We start from the raw sequence: 20293 nt of genomic DNA on the forward strand, positions 1-20293 counted from the left end.
ATCTGGATCATCCTGTGGAGTTGTTTCTTCTTCTGGACGCTCCCAAAGGTAGACACTTAACCAACTGAACCACCCAGGCTTCCCCATTGCGTGTTTTTAGTCAGCTTTTATTTTGGCTTTTTTTTTTTTTCTGTTGAGTAGTGTGAGTACTTTATATATTTGGATATTATCCCTCATCAGATAGATGGTTTGTATATATTGCCTCCCATTTTACAGAATGCATTTCCTTTTGTTGAAATGAACAATGAGTAAATCTGTTTTATTTCCTTTCCTGTGAAAAAATCTTTTATTATGACATATTATGACTTATTTAGTATGACATAGTTCCATTTGCTTATTTATCTTTTTGGTATCATATCCAAAAAGTTGTTTTCAAGACCAGTGTCAAGGAGTTTTTCCATTATGCTTAAAGCTTCAAGTCTCACATTTAAGTTTTTGATTGGTTTCAGTTTAATATTTTCATGGTCTAAAATAGGAGTATGATTTTGTAATCTTCATAATTAGTATCAGTGAATGGTAACTGAAAGAAACAATTGGGAAATTATTTAGCCAGAGTTATGTTAATGTGAATACCTGATGATGAGTAGATAATTATACAAATATTTTTTCTGGTTTTTTGATATTCAGTGTGTTGTGACGTTTAATGGAAAGTGTGTTTTATTTGTGGAAATTGTAAATTCCATCATTTTCTAGTAATATTCATGTACTTTTACTCTATTTTTATTTCCACAGGAATTATCCTTCAAATTGTATTAATATTTTAAATACAACAAATAGAGTATTTTACGTACCTAAAATCCTACCTGAGCCATTAATAAAGTGCTATTTTTCTATAAGTTAATGTAATATTGCTTCTGACAGGGTAAAAAAGAACTTCAGGTGACCCTTTTCCAAACATTGGTTCTGTTGATGTTTAATGAAGGAGATCAGTTCAGCTTAGAAGAAATTAAGGTGGCTACTGGAGTAGGTGAGTATTGATTGTAATTGTTTAAATCTGTGTTTTAAAAAGATTCTAAACAATTTTTTTTCTCATTCAGAGGATAGAGAACTAAGAAGAACTCTACAGTCATTAGCTTGTGGCAGAGCTAGAGTTCTCATTAAAAATCCCAAGGGCAAAGATGTGGAAGATGGTGACAGATTTTTTTGTAATGAGGAATTCAAACACAAACTCTTCAAGATAAAGATCAATCAAATCCAGATGAAAGAAACGGTATTTTTTCCTCTTTATTTTAATATCTGTTTTAAATTTTCTGACACCTTTTAGAAGTCTTTTATCTTTTGGATCAGTAATAATTATAATAATACACTTTTTATTGTGGTAAAAACACATAAAATTTGCCATCATGACCATTTTCAAGTGGATAGTTCAGTAGTGTTAAGTATATCTACACTGTAGTGCAGTGAAGACCAGAACTCATTAATTTTAAAAAACAAAAAATCTGCCTTTAACAATGCTCCTCTTTTCTTGTTATCCCCAGTCCTGGTAAACAACAGTTTTGCTTTTTTTTTTTTCTATGAATGTCACTAATTTTGGTAATTTATATAAGTAGAACTATACAGTATTTGTCTTTTTGTGTCTGGCCTAATTCGCTTAGCATAGTGTCCTAAAATTTCACACATGTGATAGCATGTAACAGGATTTATTTCTATTTATAGCAAATAAATGTTCCATTATTTGAATATGTCACATTTGTTTATCCTTTCATCCATTCATGGTCATTTGGCTATTTTGAATACTAATGCTATGAATCTGAGTGTACAAGTGTATACAAGTATCTCTTTGAGACTCTCCTTTCAATTCTTTGCATATATGTCCAAAAGTGGCTGTGTTGGATCATATGGTAATTTTATTTTAATTTATTTTGAGGAACCACTATACTATTTTCCATAGGAGTTGTGCAATTTTACAGACTGCCACCATTGCAGAAGTGTTCTAGTTTCTTCATATATTAGGAAAACTTGTTATTTTCTATATGTGTTATTATTACTGTTATTATTATAGCAGACATTCTACTAGGAAGAGGTGATATCTCATTATTTTGATTTGCATTCTATACAGATTAATGACATTGACTACTTTTTTTCATTTAAATTTTAGTTACCATAAGGTGCAGTATTGGTTTTGGGAATAGAGTTGGCTGATTCATCACTTATATTCACACCCCCTACTCACCACATGTGCCCTCCTCCCCCCCTTTTTTTTAAAAGAGAAAGCACACCCACACCACTTGAGGGAGGGGCAAAGGAAGAGGTGAAGCAGATTCCCTAGTGACCCTGGGGAGGCTGGGTGAGGGCTCATTCCCAGGACCCTGAGGTCTTGACCTGAGCTGAAGGCAGACAGATAACTGACCAAACCAACCAGGTGCCCCCAAATGCCCCCTTTAATACCCATCACCTATCTAGCTCATCCCCCACCCACCTCCCTCCATCAACCCTTAGTTTGTTCTCTATACTTAAGGGTCTCTTTTGGTGTGTTTCCCTCTTTCTGTTTCCCCCCGCCTCCCATATATTCATCTCTTTTCTTTCTTAAATTCCACATATTAGTGAGATCATATGGCATTTGTGTTTCTCTAACTTATGTTGCTTAGTGTAATACATTTGAGCTCCATCCACATTCTGGCAGATTGGAAGATTTCATTTTTTTAATGGCTGAGTAATATTCCATTGTATATATGGACACATCTTCTTTATCCAGTCATCTGTTGAAGGGCATCTCAGCTCTCTCCATAGCTTGGCTATTGTTGATAATGCTGCTCTAAACATCAGGGTGCATGTAACCCTTCAAATCTGTATTTTTAATCTTTTGGGTAAATACCAAAGAGTGCAATTGCTGGGTTGTAGGGTAGCTCTATTTTTAACTTCTTGAGAAACTTCCATACAGTTTTCCAGAGTGGCTCCACCAACTTGCATTCCCACCAACAGTGTAAGAGGGATCCCCTTTCTACACATCCTCACCATTTGTTGTTTCTTGTTCTGTTTATTTTGGCCATTATGACTGGTGTGAGGTGGTATCTCATGGGGTTTTGACTTCTATTTCCCTGATGACAACTGATGTTGAACAATTTTTCATGTGTCTGTTAGCCATTCATATGTCTTCTTTGGAAAAGTGTCTGTTCGTGTGTCTGCTCATTTCTTAATTGGATTATTTGTTTTTGGGGTGGTGAGCCTGATAAGATCTTTATATATTTTGGATACTAGCCCTTTATTTGATACATCATTTGCAAATATCTTTTTCCATTTCATAGATTGCTTTGTTAATTGTTTCCTTCACTGTACAGAAGCTTTTTATTCTGATGAAGTTCCAATAGTTCATTTTTGGTTTTATTTCCCTTTTCTCAGCACATGTCTAATAAGTTGGTACAACTGATGTCAGAGAAGTTACTGTCTATGTTCTCCTCTAGGATTTTGATAGATTCCTGTCTCACATTGAGGTCTTTGATCCATTTTGTGTTTATCTTTGTGTATGGTGTAAAGGAATGGTCCAGTGTCGTCTTCTGCATATTGCTGTCCAGTTTTCCCAGCACCATTTGTCAAAGAGACTGTCTTTTTCCATTGGATAGTCTTTCCTGCTTTGTGAAGATTCATTGACCATAGAGTTGAGGGTCCATTTCTGGGGTCTCTATTTCTGTTCTGTTGATCTGTGTATCCGAGATTGTGCCAGTAACAAGCTGTCTTGATGATTACAGCTTTGTAATACAACTTGATATCTAGAATTCTGATGCCTTTAGTTTAGTTTTGTTTTTTTTTTCTTTCTCAGGATTGCTTTGGCTATTTGGGATCTTTTGTGGTTTCATAAAATTTAGGATTGTTCTAGGTCTGTGAAATGCTGATGGCATTTTGATAGGGATTGTGTTAAATGTGTAGATTGCTTTGGGAAGTACAGACATTTTAACAATGTTTGTTCTTCCAGTCCATGACCATGGAATGTTTTTCTATTTATTTCTGTCCTTTTAAATTTCTTCCACACATGATCTATAGTTAGCAGAGTATAGATCGTTTACCCTTTTATGTAGGTTTAATTCTAGATTTGTTTTTTGTTTTGGGTTGTTTTTTTGTTTTTGTTGTTGTTGTTGCGATTGCAAATGGGATCAATTCCTTGATTCCTTTTTCTGCTGTTTTGTTATTGCTGTAGAAAAAGGGAACAGATTTCTGCACATTGATTTTGTACCTGTAGCTTTGCTGGATTTATAAGTTCTAGCAGTTTTTTGGTGGAGTACTTTTGGGTTTTCTACCTAGAGTGTCAAGTCAGCTGCAAACAGTGAAACTTTGTCTTCTTCCTTGCTGATTTGGAGGCATATTATTTCTTTTCGTTATCGGATTGCCGAGGCTAAGACTTCAGTACTATGTTAAATACTAATGGTGAAAGTGGACATCCTTCTCTTATTCCTGAATGTAGAAGAAAGGATCTCCATTTCTCCACATTGAGGTAGAAATTAGCTCTGGGTCTTCTGTTTTTGGTCCTTATAATCTTGAGGTATGTTCCATCTATCCCTACTTTGTTGATCGTTCTTTTCAAGGAAGGATGTTGGAACAGTTTGAGAAGAATAGGTATTAATTATTCTTTAAATGTCTGGCAGAATTCCCCTGGGAAGCCATCTGTCCCTGAATTTTTGTTTGTTGGGAGATTTTTTATTGCTGATTCCATTTCTCTGCTGGTTATGGGTCTGTTCAAATTTTCTATTTCTTTCGGTTTCCATTTTGGTAGTTTGTACATTTCTAAGAATTTGTCCATTCTAGATGAGCAGTGTGTTGGCATGTAATTTTTCATAGTATTCTTTTAATTGTTTGTAGTTCTATGATACTAGTTATTATTCCTCTTTTTTTCATTTGTGATTTAATTTTTTCCGTCCTTTCTCTTTTCTTTGTTAAGTCCAGCTAGGGGTTTATCAGTTTTATTAATTCATTTGAAGAACCAGCTCTAAGTTTCATCAAAATCTTCTACTGGTTTTTTATTCTTTCTATATCGCTTATTTCTGCTCTAATTATTATTATTTCCCTTCTGCTGCTTTTACGCTTTATTTGCTGTTCTTATTCTAGGTCCTTTACTTACACCTTAAGGTTAGGTTGTGTATTTGAGACTTTTCTTGTGTCTTGAGGTAGGCCTGTATTGCTATATATTTCTCTCTTAGAACTGCCTTTTCTGCATCCCCAAGGTTTTCTCTGTCATGTTTTCATTTTCATTTGTGTCTGTGTATTATTCAATTTCTCTAACTTCCTTGGCTAATTTATTTAAAATATAAAAAAAATAAATGTACACTAAATATAAATGTAAATCATAATTGAAATATAAATATAAAGGGAAAAAAGTGAGAGGAGAATTATCAAACATGCTAATGATGTCTAAAGAAAGCTCATATAGCAATACTTTTATTCTCCCTTGTTTTTTTAATTGTTAAATTTTGAATAGTTTAACATTACAGAAAAGTGAACAAATTATAAGGGCACAGTTCTAGATATACAAATAGAACATGAACTGTATCATCTAAGCCATATATATACCTAGACCAGGTCCATACATCCCTCTCAATCCTCCCTGAATAGTGACACTATCCTGATTTCTATTTTTTATTATTTTAATTTTTTTTATTATGTTAGTTACCATACAGTACATCCCTGGTTTCTGATGTAATGTTCGATGATTCATTAGTTGCATATAACACCGAGTGCACCATGCAATACGTGCCCTCCTTACTACCCATCACCAGCCTATCCCATTCCCCCAACCTCCTCCCCTCTGAAGCCCTCAGTTTGTTTCTCATAGTGCATAGTCTCTCATGTTTCATTCCCCCTTCTAATTACCCCCTTTCTTTATCCATTTCATCCCCTACCGATCTTCCTAGTTCTTATGTTCCATAGATGAGAGAAATCATATGATAATTGTCTTTCTCTGCTTGACTTATTTCGCTTAGCATTCTCCGCCAGTGCTGTCCATGTTGCAGCAAATGTTGAGAACTCGTTCTTTCTCATAGCTAATATTCCATTGTATATATGGACCACAACTTCTTAATCCAGTCATCTGTTGAAGGGCATCTCGGTTCCTTCCACGATTTAGCTAATGTGGACAATGCTGCTATAAACATTGGGGTGCATATGGCCCTTCTCTTCACTACGTCTGTACCTTTGGAGTAAATACCCAGGAGTGCAATGGCTGGGTCATAGGGTAGCTCAATTTTTAACTTTTTTTTTTAATAATGATTTTTTATTATATTATGTTAGTCACCATACAGTACATCCCCGGTTTTCGATGCAAGGCTCGATGATTCATTAGTTGTGTATAACACCCAGTGCACCATGCAATATGTGCCCTTCTTACTACCCATCACCGGCCTATCCCATTCCCCCACCCCCCTCCCCTCTGTAGCCCTCAGTTTGTTTCTCATAGTCAATAGTCTCTCATGTTTCATTCCCCCTTCTGATTACCCCCCCTTTCTTTATCCCTTTCTTCCCCTACCGATCATTCTAGTTCTTATGTTCCATAGATGAGAGAAATCATATGATAGTTGTCTCTCTCTGCTTGACTTATTTCATTTAGCATTATCTCCTACAGTGCTGTCCATGTTGTAGCAAATGTTGAGAACTCGTTCTTTCTGATAGCTGAGTAATATTCCATTGTATATGTGGACCACAACTTCTTAATCCAGTCGTCTGTTGAAGGGCATCTCGGCTCCTTCCACGATTTAGCTATTGTGGACATTGCTGCTATGAACATTGGGGTGCATATGGCCCTTCTCTTCACTACGTCTGTATCCTTGGGGTAAACACCCAGTATTGCAATGGTTGGATCATAGGGTAGCTCAATTTTTAACTTTTTGAGGGACCTCCACACTGTTTTCCAGAGTGGCTGTACCAACTTGCATTCCCACCAACAATGGAGGAGGGATCCCCTTTCTCCACATCCTCTCCAACAATTGTTGTTTCTTGTCTTGTCTATTTTTGCCATTCTAACTGGCGTAAGGTGGTATCTCAGTGTGGTTTTGATTTGAATTTCCTTGATGGCTAATGATTTTGAACATTTTTTCATGTGTCTGTTAGCCATTTGTATGTCTTCATTGGAAAAGTGTCTGTTCATATCTTCTGACCATTTTTTTATTTGTTTATTTGTTTCTCGTGTATTGAGTTTGAGAAGTTCTTTGTAGATCTTGGATACCAGTCCTTTATCTGTAGTGTCATTTGCAAATATATTCTCCCATTCCGTGGGCTGCCTCTTAGTTTTTCTGACTGTTTCCTTGGCTGTGCAGAAACTCTTAATCATGATGAAGTCCCATAAGTTCATTTTATCTTTTGTTTCTCTTGCCTTAGGGGATGTATCATGAAAAAGGTTGCTTTGGCCGATGTCGTAGAGGTTGCTGCCTATGTTCTCCTCTAGAATTTTGATGGATTCCTGTCTCACATCGAGGTCTTTCATCCATTTGGAGTTTATTTTTGTGTATGATGTGAGATAGTGGTCAAGTTTCATTCTTTTGCATGTAGCTGTCCAATTTCCCAGCACCATTTATTGAAGAGACTGTCTTTTTCCCACCGGATGTTTTTTCCTGCTTTATCAAATATTAGTTGCCCAAAGAGCTGAGGGTCCATTTCTGGGCTCTCTATTCTGTTCCATTGGTCTATGTGTCTGTTTTTGTGCCAGTACCATGCTGTCTTTGTGATCACAGCTTTGTAGTACAGCTCGAAATCCGCCATTGTGATGCACCCAGCTTTGTTTTTCCTTTTCAACAGTTCCTTGGAGATTCGGGGTCTTTTCTGGTTCCATACAAATTTAAGGACTATTTGTTCCAGTTCTTTGAAAAATGTCCTCGGTATTTTGATCGGGATAGCATTGAAAGTGTAGATTGCTCTGGGTAGCATTGACATTTTAACTATGTTAATTCTTCCGATCCCTGAGCGTGGAATATCTTTCCATCTTTTTATGTCTTCCTCAATGTCTTTTAAGAGTGATTTATAGTTTCTAGAATATAGGTCCTTTACGTCTCTGGTTAAGTTAATTCCAAGGTAACGTATGGTTTTTGGTGCTATTGTAAATGGGATGGATTCCCTAATTTCTCTTTCTTCGTTCTCGTTATTCGTGTACAGAAATGCAACTGATTTCTGAGCATTGATTTTGTATCCCGCCACATTACTGAATTCCTCTATCGCTTCTAATAGTTTGGGAGTGGCTTCTTTTGGGTTTTCCATATAAAGTATCATGTCATCTGCGAAGAGAGACATTTTGAAATCTTCTTTGCCGATTAGGATACCTTTTATCCCTTTTTGTCGTCTGATTGCTGTTGCAAGGACTTCTAGTACTATGTTGAATAATAGTGGCGAGAGTGGGCATCCTTGTCGTGTTCCTGATCTTAAGAAAAAGACTTCCAGCTTTTTCCCATTGAGAATGATACTTGTGTAGGCTTTTCATAGATGGTTTTTATGAGATTGAGAGATGTACGCCTTATCCCTACACTGTGAAGGGTTTTAATCAGGAAAGGATGCTGTATTTTGTCAAATGCTTTTTCAGCATCGATTGAGAGGATCGTATGGTTCCTGAGTCTCTTCTTGTTGATATGATGTATCACGCTGATTGATTTGCAAATATTGAACCACGCTCGCATCCCAGGTATGAATCCCACTTGATCATGATGGATAATCCTTTTAATGTACTGTTGAATTCTATTAGCCAGGATCTTGTTGAGGATCTTGGCGTCCATATTCATTAGGGAAATCGGTCTATATTTCTCCTTTTTGAGGGGGTCTTTGCCTGGTTTGGGGATCAAGGTAATATTGGCCTCATAGAATGAGTTTGGTAGCTTTCCTTCTGTTTCTATTTTTTGAAATAGCTTTAGGAGAATAGGTATTATTTCTTCTTTGAATGTTTGGTAGCATTCCCCAGGAAAACCATCCGGGCTTGGAGTGTTGGTTTTTGGAGGTTGTTTATCAGTGACTCAATCTCTTCATAATTAATTGACCTGTTTAAAAAATCAATGTCTTCCTGTTTCAGTCTTGGTAGTTTATGGGTTTCCAGGAAGGCCTCCATCTCTTCCAGATTGCTTAATTTAGTGGCATAAAGCTGTTGATAAAAGTTTCTAATAATCCTTCCAATATCATTGGTGTTGATTGTGACCCCTCCTTTTTCATTCATAATTTTATTAATTTGTGTCCTTTATTCTTTTGGATAAGTCTTGCCCGCGGTCTGTCAATTTTATTGATTCTCTCAAAGAACCAGCTTCTAGTCTGTTGATCTGCTCTACTGTACTTGTAGTTTCTAATTCATTGACTTCTGCTCTAATCTTGGTCAACTGCTTCCTAGTGAGTGGAATAGGCTGTCCCTCTGTTGCTGTTCCAGCTTCTTGAGGTGAGAATATAAAGACTGCATTTTAGATTTTTCTATTCTTTTGAGTGAGGCTAGGATGGCTATGTATTTCCTCCTTAGGACTGCCTTTGCAGTATCCCATAGGTTTTGGACTGTTGTGTTTTCATTCTCATTGGTCTCCATAAATTGTTTAAATTGATTTTTGATTTCCTGGTTTATTGAATCATTCCTGAGCAGGATGGTTCTTATTCTCCAAGTGTTTGAGTTTCTTCCAAATTTTTCCTTGTAGTTGATTTCCAATTTCAGAGCGTTTTGGTCTGAGAATATGCAGGGAATAATTTCAGTTTTGGTATTGGTTGAGACCTGTTTTGTGTCTCAGAACATGGTCTATTCTTGAGAATGTTCCATGGGCATTAGAATAGAATGAGTATTCTTTGGTGGGGTGTAGTGTTCTACATATATCTATGAGGTCCAATTCGTCGAGTGTGGCATTCAAAGCTTTTGTTTCTATGTTGGTTTCCTCTCCAGTGCTCTGTCTATTGCTGAGAGTGGAGTGTTGAGGCCCCCTACTATTGACGTATTTTTATCTATATGTCTCATTATTCTGATTAAGTGTTGGCTTGTGTATCTTGCTGCTCCCCTCTTGGGGCATATATATTTTTAATTGTCATATCCACTTGTTCGATACATCCTTTAAGATTAATATAGTGCCCTTCTGTGTCTCTAACTGTAGTCTTTAAATTCCATTTTGTCTGATATGAGAATTGCTACTCCTGGCTTTATTGGAGGTCTATTGGCAGGAAAGATGGTATTCCATCCCTTTACTTTCAGTGTGATGTATCTTTAGGTTCAAAATGAGTCTCTTGTAGACAGCAAATGGATGGGTCATGTCTTTTTATCCAATCTGCAGCCCTGTGATGTTTTATGGGAGCATTTAGGCCATCTACATTTAGACTGACTATTGAGAGATATGATTTTAATGATGCCATGTTGCCAGTAAAGTCTTTGTTTCTAATGATTGCCACTTTCTGTTCTGTATCACTCTTGGGGCCTTTTTCCATTCATAGAGCACCCTTAATATCTCCTGTATCACTGGTTTTGTGGTTACGAAATTGGTCAATGACTGGCGAATCTGGAAGGTCTTTATGTCTCCATCAATTTTGAATGAAAGCCTTGCTGGATAGAGGATCCTTGGCTACATGTTTTTCTCTGAAAGAGCTTTAAAAATGCCCCCCCACCCTTTCTGTCATTCCAGTTCTGTGTAGACAGGTCTGACATAATCTGATACCTTTGCCTTGGTACATGAGAAATTTCTTTGCCCTGGCTGCTTTCAATACTGTATCCTTGGATCTAATATTTGCAAATTGCACTATGACGTGACGTGGCATAGGTTTGTCGTGGTTGAGCTTGGGTGGGGTCCTCTCTGCCTCTTGGACACGAATGCTTTTTTCCTTTGGTAGATTAGGGAAGTTCAGATATCTCTTCTAGAGCTCTGTTTTTCTCCACCCCCTCGTGGATGCCGATGATTCTTACATTGGATCGTTTCATTGCGTCGGTAATCTCCCGTAACCTACATTTGTGGGCGTAGATGTTTTTTAAGTTCAGCTTCTATTTTCGTTTTTTCTTCTACTAACCCATCCTCCAATTCGCTAATACGTTTCTCTGCCTCGGTGACCCTGGCCGTTAGAGCCTCTGGTTTTGCCTGCATTTGATTCATAGCATTTTTAATTTCTGCCAGATTTGCCCTCATTTTTGCCCTTAGAGATTCTATATTCTCGCTAATATTTTCATTAATATTTTTTTCAAGTCTACATATCATCTTGACCATTGTTACTCTGAACTCCATTTCTGATAATTTGGTTATATCCATATCCATTATTTCTGTTGCAGAGGCCACAGACTCATTTTCTTTTCTTTGCTGGGGGGGGGGATTTCTCGTCATTCTGATGAGGAGAGGTTTCGGGGTTGTTCAGAGCCCAAATTATTGACCAGGGCCCATGCAGTGCTCACTTGTTTTATAGGGACCTTAGGGATGTGGGCTTCTTGATTTTTCAGCCTGCCTTCTGGGGGAGGGCGCTGCTGTACTGATACTCAGGCTATCCTGTTTGGGTGGAGTCTCCCTGTCCCCTGCAAGGGGGGATGGGGATGGGCACAGTGTGAGCCGGTATTTCCAGGCTTTTGTTCTCTGGCAGCTTTCCCTGGCAGTTTGCTGTGCGTCTTCTGAGAGTCATAACAGCAGTGGCCTAATCCCAGCCTCTCTCAGAAGAGAGAGATAGCAGACCGCTCTCCCCTGAGCTCTCGTGGCCACTTTAACTGTTTCTGTTGGTGCTGTTAATCCCTACAGCATCCCGAGATGTGTGCCCCTCAGCCATCGTCCCAGCCCTCACTTCCAGAGCCATGTCCTTTGTGTTTCTCACACCGCCAGCCATGCCCACGTGCTCCAGAGCTCTGTTTCAGTGTGGTTCACGCGCATTCCGGAGCTCTGCTTTTCAGACTGGTCGCGTGCGTTCCGGGCTCTTGGGTTCAGTCTGCTCTCTCATGGGTGCTGGTTCGTGAATCCAGCCACTCCCCAGTGCAGGTGGAATCCTCTTCCCAGTGCCCAAATGCGGCGGCTCCCTCCTCCTTCAATTTATCTTCCAGTATCTGTGCGGGGATTCACGGCTCCCCGCTTCCTACCTCAATACTCAGCACTGGAGATGTTCGTTTGTAGAGATCCAGATGTATCTTCCTTTGTCTCAGGATGGTCTGGTTCCTGTGCAGCTCAACTCGGGACCAGCTGAAAAAGGGGGGACCCCTACTCCTCTGCCATCTTAACTCCTCTTCTCTGGACTCTTCTTTTAAAAATAAAATCATAAATCTAGTGAAGGAGAAACCGACATTTAAACCTTTGACATGCTGAAAAACCACTTGGAAGGGAAGTGTAAGAGAAAATTCCTGTAACTTTATAGAAGTAGGAAACCATCATACACTTAGACTTTGAAGATATTTACCAATGAAAGTGGGATAAGATTGCAACAAAGTGGCCACCTGCAAGACAAAGGCACTAATTTAAGATTGAAGATGAATTGGAAAAAAAAAGAGAACATTCCCTCTAGTCCCACCACTACCCCCTCGCAAGTCAAGAGTACCACAAATGACAGATGCTGCTGCTGGAGGAAAAGCAAAATAATCGAAAGAGATACCCAAGAATAAAAGAGCCTTGGTAGAAGTCAGGGTTTTCAAACAATAAGTTAGTTCCACCACCATAGTAGAGCGAAACAAACGAAAGAATGCAAGTTTGAACGCAATGAAATGTTTAAAACAAACTTAGTAGCATCATCACACAATCACTCAAGCTGATAGGTGGAGGAAGCTGACAGTCCCTACCGTGGTGGAAAGGGAGCCTGGTGAGGGATTGCTCAGCTTCCCCAGTTGTGCAAGACTTTGGTAAATCCATCTCTTCTCTTGATAATAACAAGGTTTGCCTATTCTGTTAATCTTTTCAAAGAACCAACTTATTTTGCTGATTTTCTCTATTTTATCCTCTATTTTGTTTGCCTCTGCTCTTATCTTTATTATTTTTTTCCTTTCAGTGGCATCAGTTCAGTTTTCTCTTCTTTTTCAGTTCGTTCTTTTATTGATTTGACGTCTCTTTCCTTTTTGAATGTGTGCATTGAAATTTTCCTTTGAGCACTGCTGTACACTATTCCATAGTTTTCTTTTTAGTTGTAGTCTTTCTTACTCATTTCTAAGTATTTACTTTTCCTAGTGATTTATTTTTTAAATTTATTTATTTTACAGAAAGAGAGAGAGAGAATATGTGCGAGGGGAAGGGCAGAGGGAGAGGGAAAGAAATCCTCAGCAGACTCCCTGCTGAGCGTGGAGCCAGATGCTGGGTTTGATTCCATGACCCAGAGATTGTGACCTGAGCTGAAATCAAGAGTTGGACGCTTTTAATGGACTGAGCCATCCAGGCACCTTCTAGTGATTTGTTCTTAATATATTGGTTATTTAGGACTCCATTATTTATATCCATGTATTTTCTTTCCTTATTGATTCCTAGCTTGATCCTTGGAGAAAATATTTGATATAAGTTTGATCTTTCATACATTATGGGTAAAAGAAATTTATTATTGTGTATTAGATATTTTGTATACAAAAACATTATGCTAAGTGAAAGAAGCCAGACATAATAGGTCAGTTATTGTGTGATTCTTTCCATGTTATATTTGAAAAGTAGGTAAATCCACAGATAAAGTAGAAGAGTGGTGGTAACCACGTCATAAGGAATGGGGAATGAACAATGATTACTTAATGTGTACATGTTGTTCTCTGGATGGTGAAAATGGTTTGAAACTAGAGAAAGATGGTAGTCACACAACATTGTGAGTATGTTTAAATGCTACCAACTGTATATTTTAAAATTTTAAACCACTTATACAATTTTAAAATGGTTAATTGTACACTTTGTGATTTCACTTCGATAGAAAAATTTGTCTGAAGAATAGCAGATAAATGAAGGTATTTTTATTAGAGATAGTATATTTAAAGGCTTACTGGAAAAACACAGCGTTGAGATAATCTTTAAAAAGAGAAAAGTAGAAAGAGCATTTAAGCAAAAATAGTACTGATGAAAGCACACACAGACCATGAAGTAGTAAAAATATAGAAAGTATTGAAAAATTAAAAGGAAGGCACTCTTACTTTGAGGATTTGGAGGCTTTATTTGGAATTTGCATCCCAGGAGGCAGTGAAAAAGATCATATATATTCTTAACTGGAAACTGAGATGATTTGGAAGATTACTGTTGAAGTTTTAGGACATAAGAAAAGATGGAAAATGTTTGAAGTTAGAAGTTTGAACATTTTTAAAAATACACTATGAAGTTAAAAAATAAATTGTACATGTCCTTTTAATTTGTGAAAGGCTAAAATGAGAAAGTCTCTGAAAATAAATGATTTAATGTAACGTAGAATAGAAAAATAAAATTTTAACTTGTATAAATTATTGATGGGGTTATTTTATTTGATATGATATTTATTTTTTATTTTAAAGATTTTGTTTATTTATTTGACAGAGAGAGACAGCCAGCGAGAGAGGGAACACAAGCAGGGGGAGTGGGAGAGGAAGAAGCAGGCTCCCAGCAGAGCAGGGAACCTGATGTGGGGCTTGATCCCAGAACACCGGGATCACGCCCTGAGCCGAAGGCAGACGCTTAACTGAGCCACCCAGGCACCCCTTTAATATGATATTTAAACACAATATCTTGAATCATGTAATAATATAAAATCACAAGAAAGTGTTCATGACCAAAGAAGACAAAGTTATCTTAAAAGATCTGGAAACTCAGATCATGGCTATGCTTTCATTTTAGTTTTCCTGGTTAAAAGGGGACTGACTAAAAATTGAGGCTGACTTAATGCAGACTTAAATCTAAAAAGGATACTATGTAAAAGATTTCCATTAAAAGTAATAACGAATTATATATATGTTTCTGTGACTGTTCTCTCTAAAAAATATTATCCTTTAAAACCTTTATTTTGCATAATGGTTTGAATAAATTGAAATTTTATATATTGTTTTATCTTTTAATTATTTTTACTAGGTAGAGGAGCATACCATCACCACACAGAGAGTTTTCCAAGACCGACAATATCAGATTGATGCTGCCATTGTTCGTATTATGAAGATAAGGAAAACACTTAACCACAATGTACTTCTGTCAGAATTGTATAACCAGCTAAAATTTACACTAAAGGTAAACAGATCTATCAAAAATTCCGTAACATTGAGTACTTTTAAATAAAATAAGTAGGGGCGCCTGGGTGGCACAGCGGTTAAGCGTCTGCCTTCGGCTCAGGGCATGATCCCAGTGTTACGGGATTGAGCCCCATATCGGGCTCTTCTGCTATGAGCCTGCTTCTTTCTCTCCCACTCCCCCTGCTTGTGTTCCCTCTCTCACTGGCTGTCTCTATCTCTGTCCAATAAATAAATAAAATCTTTTAAAAAAATTCCTTTAATAAATAAATAAATAAATAAATAAATAAATAAATAAATAAATAAATAAAATAAGTAAAATACTGTGTGTTAGTATGGTTATCACAGTGAGTAGAATACAGGACTCATCTCCCTTTTTTGTTATAGTCTACCCTATTAAATTTTAGCTGTATCAATTTTACAGGCAGAAACAATAAATTGTGACATTTTGAAAAGTAACAACAGAAAAAAAGGAAAAATTAACCTCATGATCCAATTTTAAGTATTTTCACTCTACCTCCATAATTTAGATGCTTCTGCATGATAGATCTCCTTTATAGAATACAAGAGTTGTCTTTTTTCTCTACTGCTTGTAACTGAATACTTCACAGTTACTAGCAGAGAGGCCTTTGATCTCATTATGATAGTCCTTTCTCTGTTTTTGCCTCTTATAAGGATTCATCTTGATGATGTATTAAATGTTATGATCTAGAAAATCATATAGCAATATATGGCAAATTATTTCTTATCATTTTTAAAAATTGAGACTTAAAAAAAAATAGTTACCTCTATTTTGATTGGTTCTTATAGCTTAAGTTTTTTAATAAATTTTCTGAGGTAATAATTATTAAAAATTTCAAGCAACTAATGAATCATTGAAAACCACATCAAAAACTAATGATGTACTGTATGTTGGCTAATTGAACATAATTATAATAAAAATATAATAAACAAAAATAACCTTAAAATGTCAAAAAAATTTTCAAGCAATTTGTCAGCATTTTGTCTTTAAAATGAAGTGAGGGGCGCCTGGGTGGCACAGCGGTTAAGCGTCTGCCTTCGGCTCAGGGCGTGATCCCGGCGTTATGGGATCGAGCCCCACATCAGGCTCCTCCACTATGAGCCTGCTTCTTCCTCTCCCACTCCCCTGCTTGTGTTTCCTCTCTCGCTGCCTGTCTCTCTGTCCAATAAATAAATAAAATCTTTATTAAAAAAATAAAATTTAAAATTTTGAAATTTGAAAGCTGTTTCTTCTCTGAGGTAAAAATTCCTTACTCTTGAAGTCTCTCTGGGTTCTCTACCCATGGCCCTATTGGGTGCTTGTTGTACTTTAGTAAATTATGGAATTACTTTCCCTAATATGCTTACAGTGAGAGCAGTCTCTACATCCTAACTAAACGTGTGCCTAATAGAAACAGTTGTGCTGAGGGTATTAGCTATCTTCTGCATTCTAGAGCCTTTTTTATGTGGCAGTGGTGACTTCTTTGTCTCTGCAAAGTTATTAAAAAATTGAAAGTATGATTTTTTTTAAACAAGATGCAGTCCAGATGCACTTTTATTCCATTCCTTATGTACTAATTGTGCTTTATTCTTATTTAGTCTAGATTTCATAGTAGTAATTTCTCTTAGTTAAGAAATGTATTGTTCCTGAAAAATATGAATAATAAAAATATATAAAAATGTGATCATTTCTTTTTTTTTTTTTTTTGTATTTGACGGGAGATCTGATGGGAAATATTGTAATTTCATTTTTATTAACCCTAATAATTTACTTTATTTCGTAGCCTTCTGATCTGAAGAAGAGAATAGAATCCTTAATTGACAGAGACTACATGGAAAGAGATAAAGAAAATCCAAACCAGTACAAGTATATTGCATGAAGCTCTGGCTTTAATTTGAATATCTGACATGATACCTACTTTCAGTAGGTGCCTCACGGTCCTGTTAATTGATTAAAATATTCCACTGATATTTGAATAAAAGCAATGCATTAAAAATACAAATGCAGAATTACAATTTTCACCAACATTCTCCATTAAAGTATACAATTTTCTGAATGACAGTTTTTTAAATGTCACTTTTACAGTGTATTTAATGATCTAAAACTTTCTGGAATACTTCATACCGTTTGCAGTCTATCCTTCATTCCAGTGTAGTTCATGTTTATTACGTAAGTGTTCATTAGTTTCATAAAGAACAAGTCTCATATAAAGCAACATATATCCCAAACACATTAAATGTAAAATGCAAAATTAATTATATATTTGAATTATTTAAATTCTATTTGAATTTAGGAGCAAATGCCACTTATTTGTCCTTATGTTGGTTTTTCTGGTAAAATTAGTCATGGAATAATGCAAAATATTTAATATTAAGCATATAATCAATGTTAAAATTTACCTGTAATATGAAAAAATCATTTTAGACATCTTTTAACAATTTATTTCAGATACAGACACACACAAATACACACACACATATATATATACACATATAAAATTGTGGTAAAATATAATTTGAAATTTACCATTTTAACCACTTATTTCATTACAGTTTTTGGCTTCTTTTTTATTTTGTGTGACAACAGATATGACTATCACTATTCTTTTCAGTTCTCATTTGCATGGAATATGTTTTCTATCTTTTGCTTTTTAGCCTGTGTGTGTCCTTAGATTTAAAAAAATGAGTCTCGGGGCGCCTGGGTGGCACAGCGGTTAAGCGTCTGCCTTCGGCTCAGGGCGTGATCCCGGCGTTGTGGGATCGAGCCCCACATCAGGCTCCTCCGCTATGAGCCTGCTTCTTCCTCTCCCACTCCCCCTGCTTGTGTTCCCTCTCTCGCTGGCTCTCTCTCTGTCAAATAAATAAAATCTTTAAAAAAAAAAAAAAAGATAAAAAAATGAGTCTCTTCTGGATAGTATATAGTTGGAAATTATCTTTTAATTAAGGATTTTAAGTCATATGCATCTGAAGTAATTATAGATGTAAAATAATTACTATTGCTATTTACTTTATTCTCCTTCCTTTCTTCCCTTTCAGCTTTCTCTTGTGTTTTCACAGATTTTTTTTGTAGTAGAATATTTTCATTCCCTTCTCATTTCTTTTTCAGCATATATTCAAAACCTTTTGCTTACTGTTTATTTTCCTTTCATTTTAAATGTTAACTCCCATTAGCATTTTGTACCCCATGTCAGGAGGTGAATTTTCTCAACTTTTGTTCATCTGAGAATGCCTTAACTTCTGAATTTTAAAGAAACACTTTGCCAGATATACTGTTCTTAGTAGTTAGCATTTTTCTATCACCACCTTAATATATCATCTCACTCCCCCTAAACTACATGATTTCTGTTCAGCAGGCTGCTAATATCCTAAGAGTAGTATGCTTGTATGAAATAAGTAGATTTTCTCTTGCACCTTTCAAGATAATGTCTCTGTCTTGTGTGTGTCTTTTCACAGGTTGCTTATGATATATATTAGTATAGGTGTGTGAGATTTTGAATTTTCATGTCCGTTTCTCTCATATTTGGGGACTCTTTGCCCATAGCTTCAAATACTTCACTTTTTTAAAATAATTATGTATGTTAGTCACCATACAGTACATCCCTGGTTTTTTATGTAAAGTTCCATGATTCATTAGTTGCATGTAACACCCGGTGCACCATGCAATTAATGCATGCCCTCCTTACTACCTATCACCAGCCTATCCCATTCCCCTACCCCCCTCCCCACTGAAACCTTCATTTTCTTTCCCAGAGTCCACAGTCTCTCAGGGTTCATTCCCCCCCATTTATCCCCCCTTCATTCTTCCCTTCCTTCTCCTACCGATCTTCCTACTTATGTTGCATAAATGAGTGAAACCATATGATAATTGTCTTTCCCTGCTTGACTTATTTCACTTAGCATAATCTCCTCCAGTCCTGTCCATGTTGCAGCAAATGTTGAGAAATCTTTCTTTTTGATAGCTGAGTAATATTCCATTGTGTATATGGACCACACCTTCTTTAGCCATTCGTCTGTTGTGGGGCATCTCAGCTCCTTCCACAATTTAGATATTGTGGACAATGCTGCTATGAACATTGGGGTACATATGGCCCTTCTCTTCACTACGTCTGTATCCTTGGGGTAAATACCCAGTAGTGCAATGGCTGGGTCATGGGGTAGCTCAATTTTTAACTTTTTAAGGGACCTCCACACTGCTTTCCAGAGTGGCATTACCAACTTGCATTCCCACCAACAGTGTAAGAGGGATCCCCTTTCTCCACATCCTCTCCAACAATTGTTTCCTGCCTTGTCAATTTTTGCCATTCTTTTTTTTTTTTTTATGATAAGCTAGTCGCCATATAGTAATCATTAGTTTTTGATATAGTGCTCCATGATTGATTGTTTGCATGTAACACCCAGTGTTCCATGCAATACATGCCCTTCTTAATACCCATCGCTGGGCTAACCCATACCCCCAACCCCCTTCCCTGTAAAACCCTTGGTTTGTTTCCCAGAGTCCATAGTCTCTCGTGGTTCATTTTCCCTTCTGTTTACCCCCTTTCATTATTCCCTTCCTCCTACCAATTGCCCTGCTATTCCTTATGTTCCACAAATGAGTGAAAGCATATGATAATTGTCTTTCTTTGCTTGAGTTATTTCACTTCGCATAATCTCCTCCAGTCCCATTTCTGAGAGAAAACTTTAAATATCTAAACAAATGATGAGATATCTAAATCTCATTGATTGGGTGACTCAGAGTTGTTAGGATGTAACTTACATCCATTGTACAATAGCAATATAGTGACAGATTCCCAGCAGTCTTTTGCTTGTTTTTTTATTATTATTATAATTTTTATTATGTTAATCACCATACAGTACATCCCTGGTTTTTGTGTAAAGTTCCATGAATCATGAGTTGCATATAACACTGTGAGCCGGTATTTCCAGGCTTTTGTTCTCTGGTGGCTTTCCCTGGCAGTTTGCTGTGCCTCTTCTGAGAGTCAGAGCAGCAGTGGCCAAATCTCAGCCTCTGTCTCAGAACAGTGGGATCACGGACTGTTCTCCACTGATGTTCTGGCCACTTTAACTCTGTTTCTGTTGGTGCTGCTCAACCCTGCAGCGTCCTGGGATGTGCACCCCAGACCCGGTGTCCCAGCACTCACTTCCAGGGATGGTACATCTCTGTCCTTTGTGTTTTTAACACTGCCAGCCGCCCCTGTGCGCTCCTGGAGCTCCTGGTCTCAGTCTGGTTCCAGTGAGCTCACTGGAGCCACATTTGAGTCTGGTGCTACGCGT

General features: G+C 37.0%; 1 protein-coding gene across 1 annotated transcript in view; it reads left to right on the forward strand.

Annotated features, from left to right (window-relative positions):
- The window catches only part of LOC113249012 (cullin-4B-like), a 96070-nt gene extending 79171 nt beyond the window's left edge, over positions 1-16899 (forward strand). The window contains exons 17-20 of the mRNA XM_026490592.1: positions 862-967; positions 1038-1210; positions 14868-15020; positions 16804-16899. Of these exons, the coding sequence (XP_026346377.1) occupies positions 862-967; positions 1038-1210; positions 14868-15020; positions 16804-16899 (528 nt within the window). The remainder of the gene's footprint in view (positions 1-861; positions 968-1037; positions 1211-14867; positions 15021-16803) is intronic.
- The last annotated feature ends 3394 nt before the right edge of the window (positions 16900-20293 follow it).

Source organism: Ursus arctos, chromosome Y (genome assembly GCF_023065955.2).
Source record: "Ursus arctos isolate Adak ecotype North America chromosome Y, UrsArc2.0, whole genome shotgun sequence".
NCBI lineage: Eukaryota > Metazoa > Chordata > Mammalia > Carnivora > Ursidae > Ursus > Ursus arctos.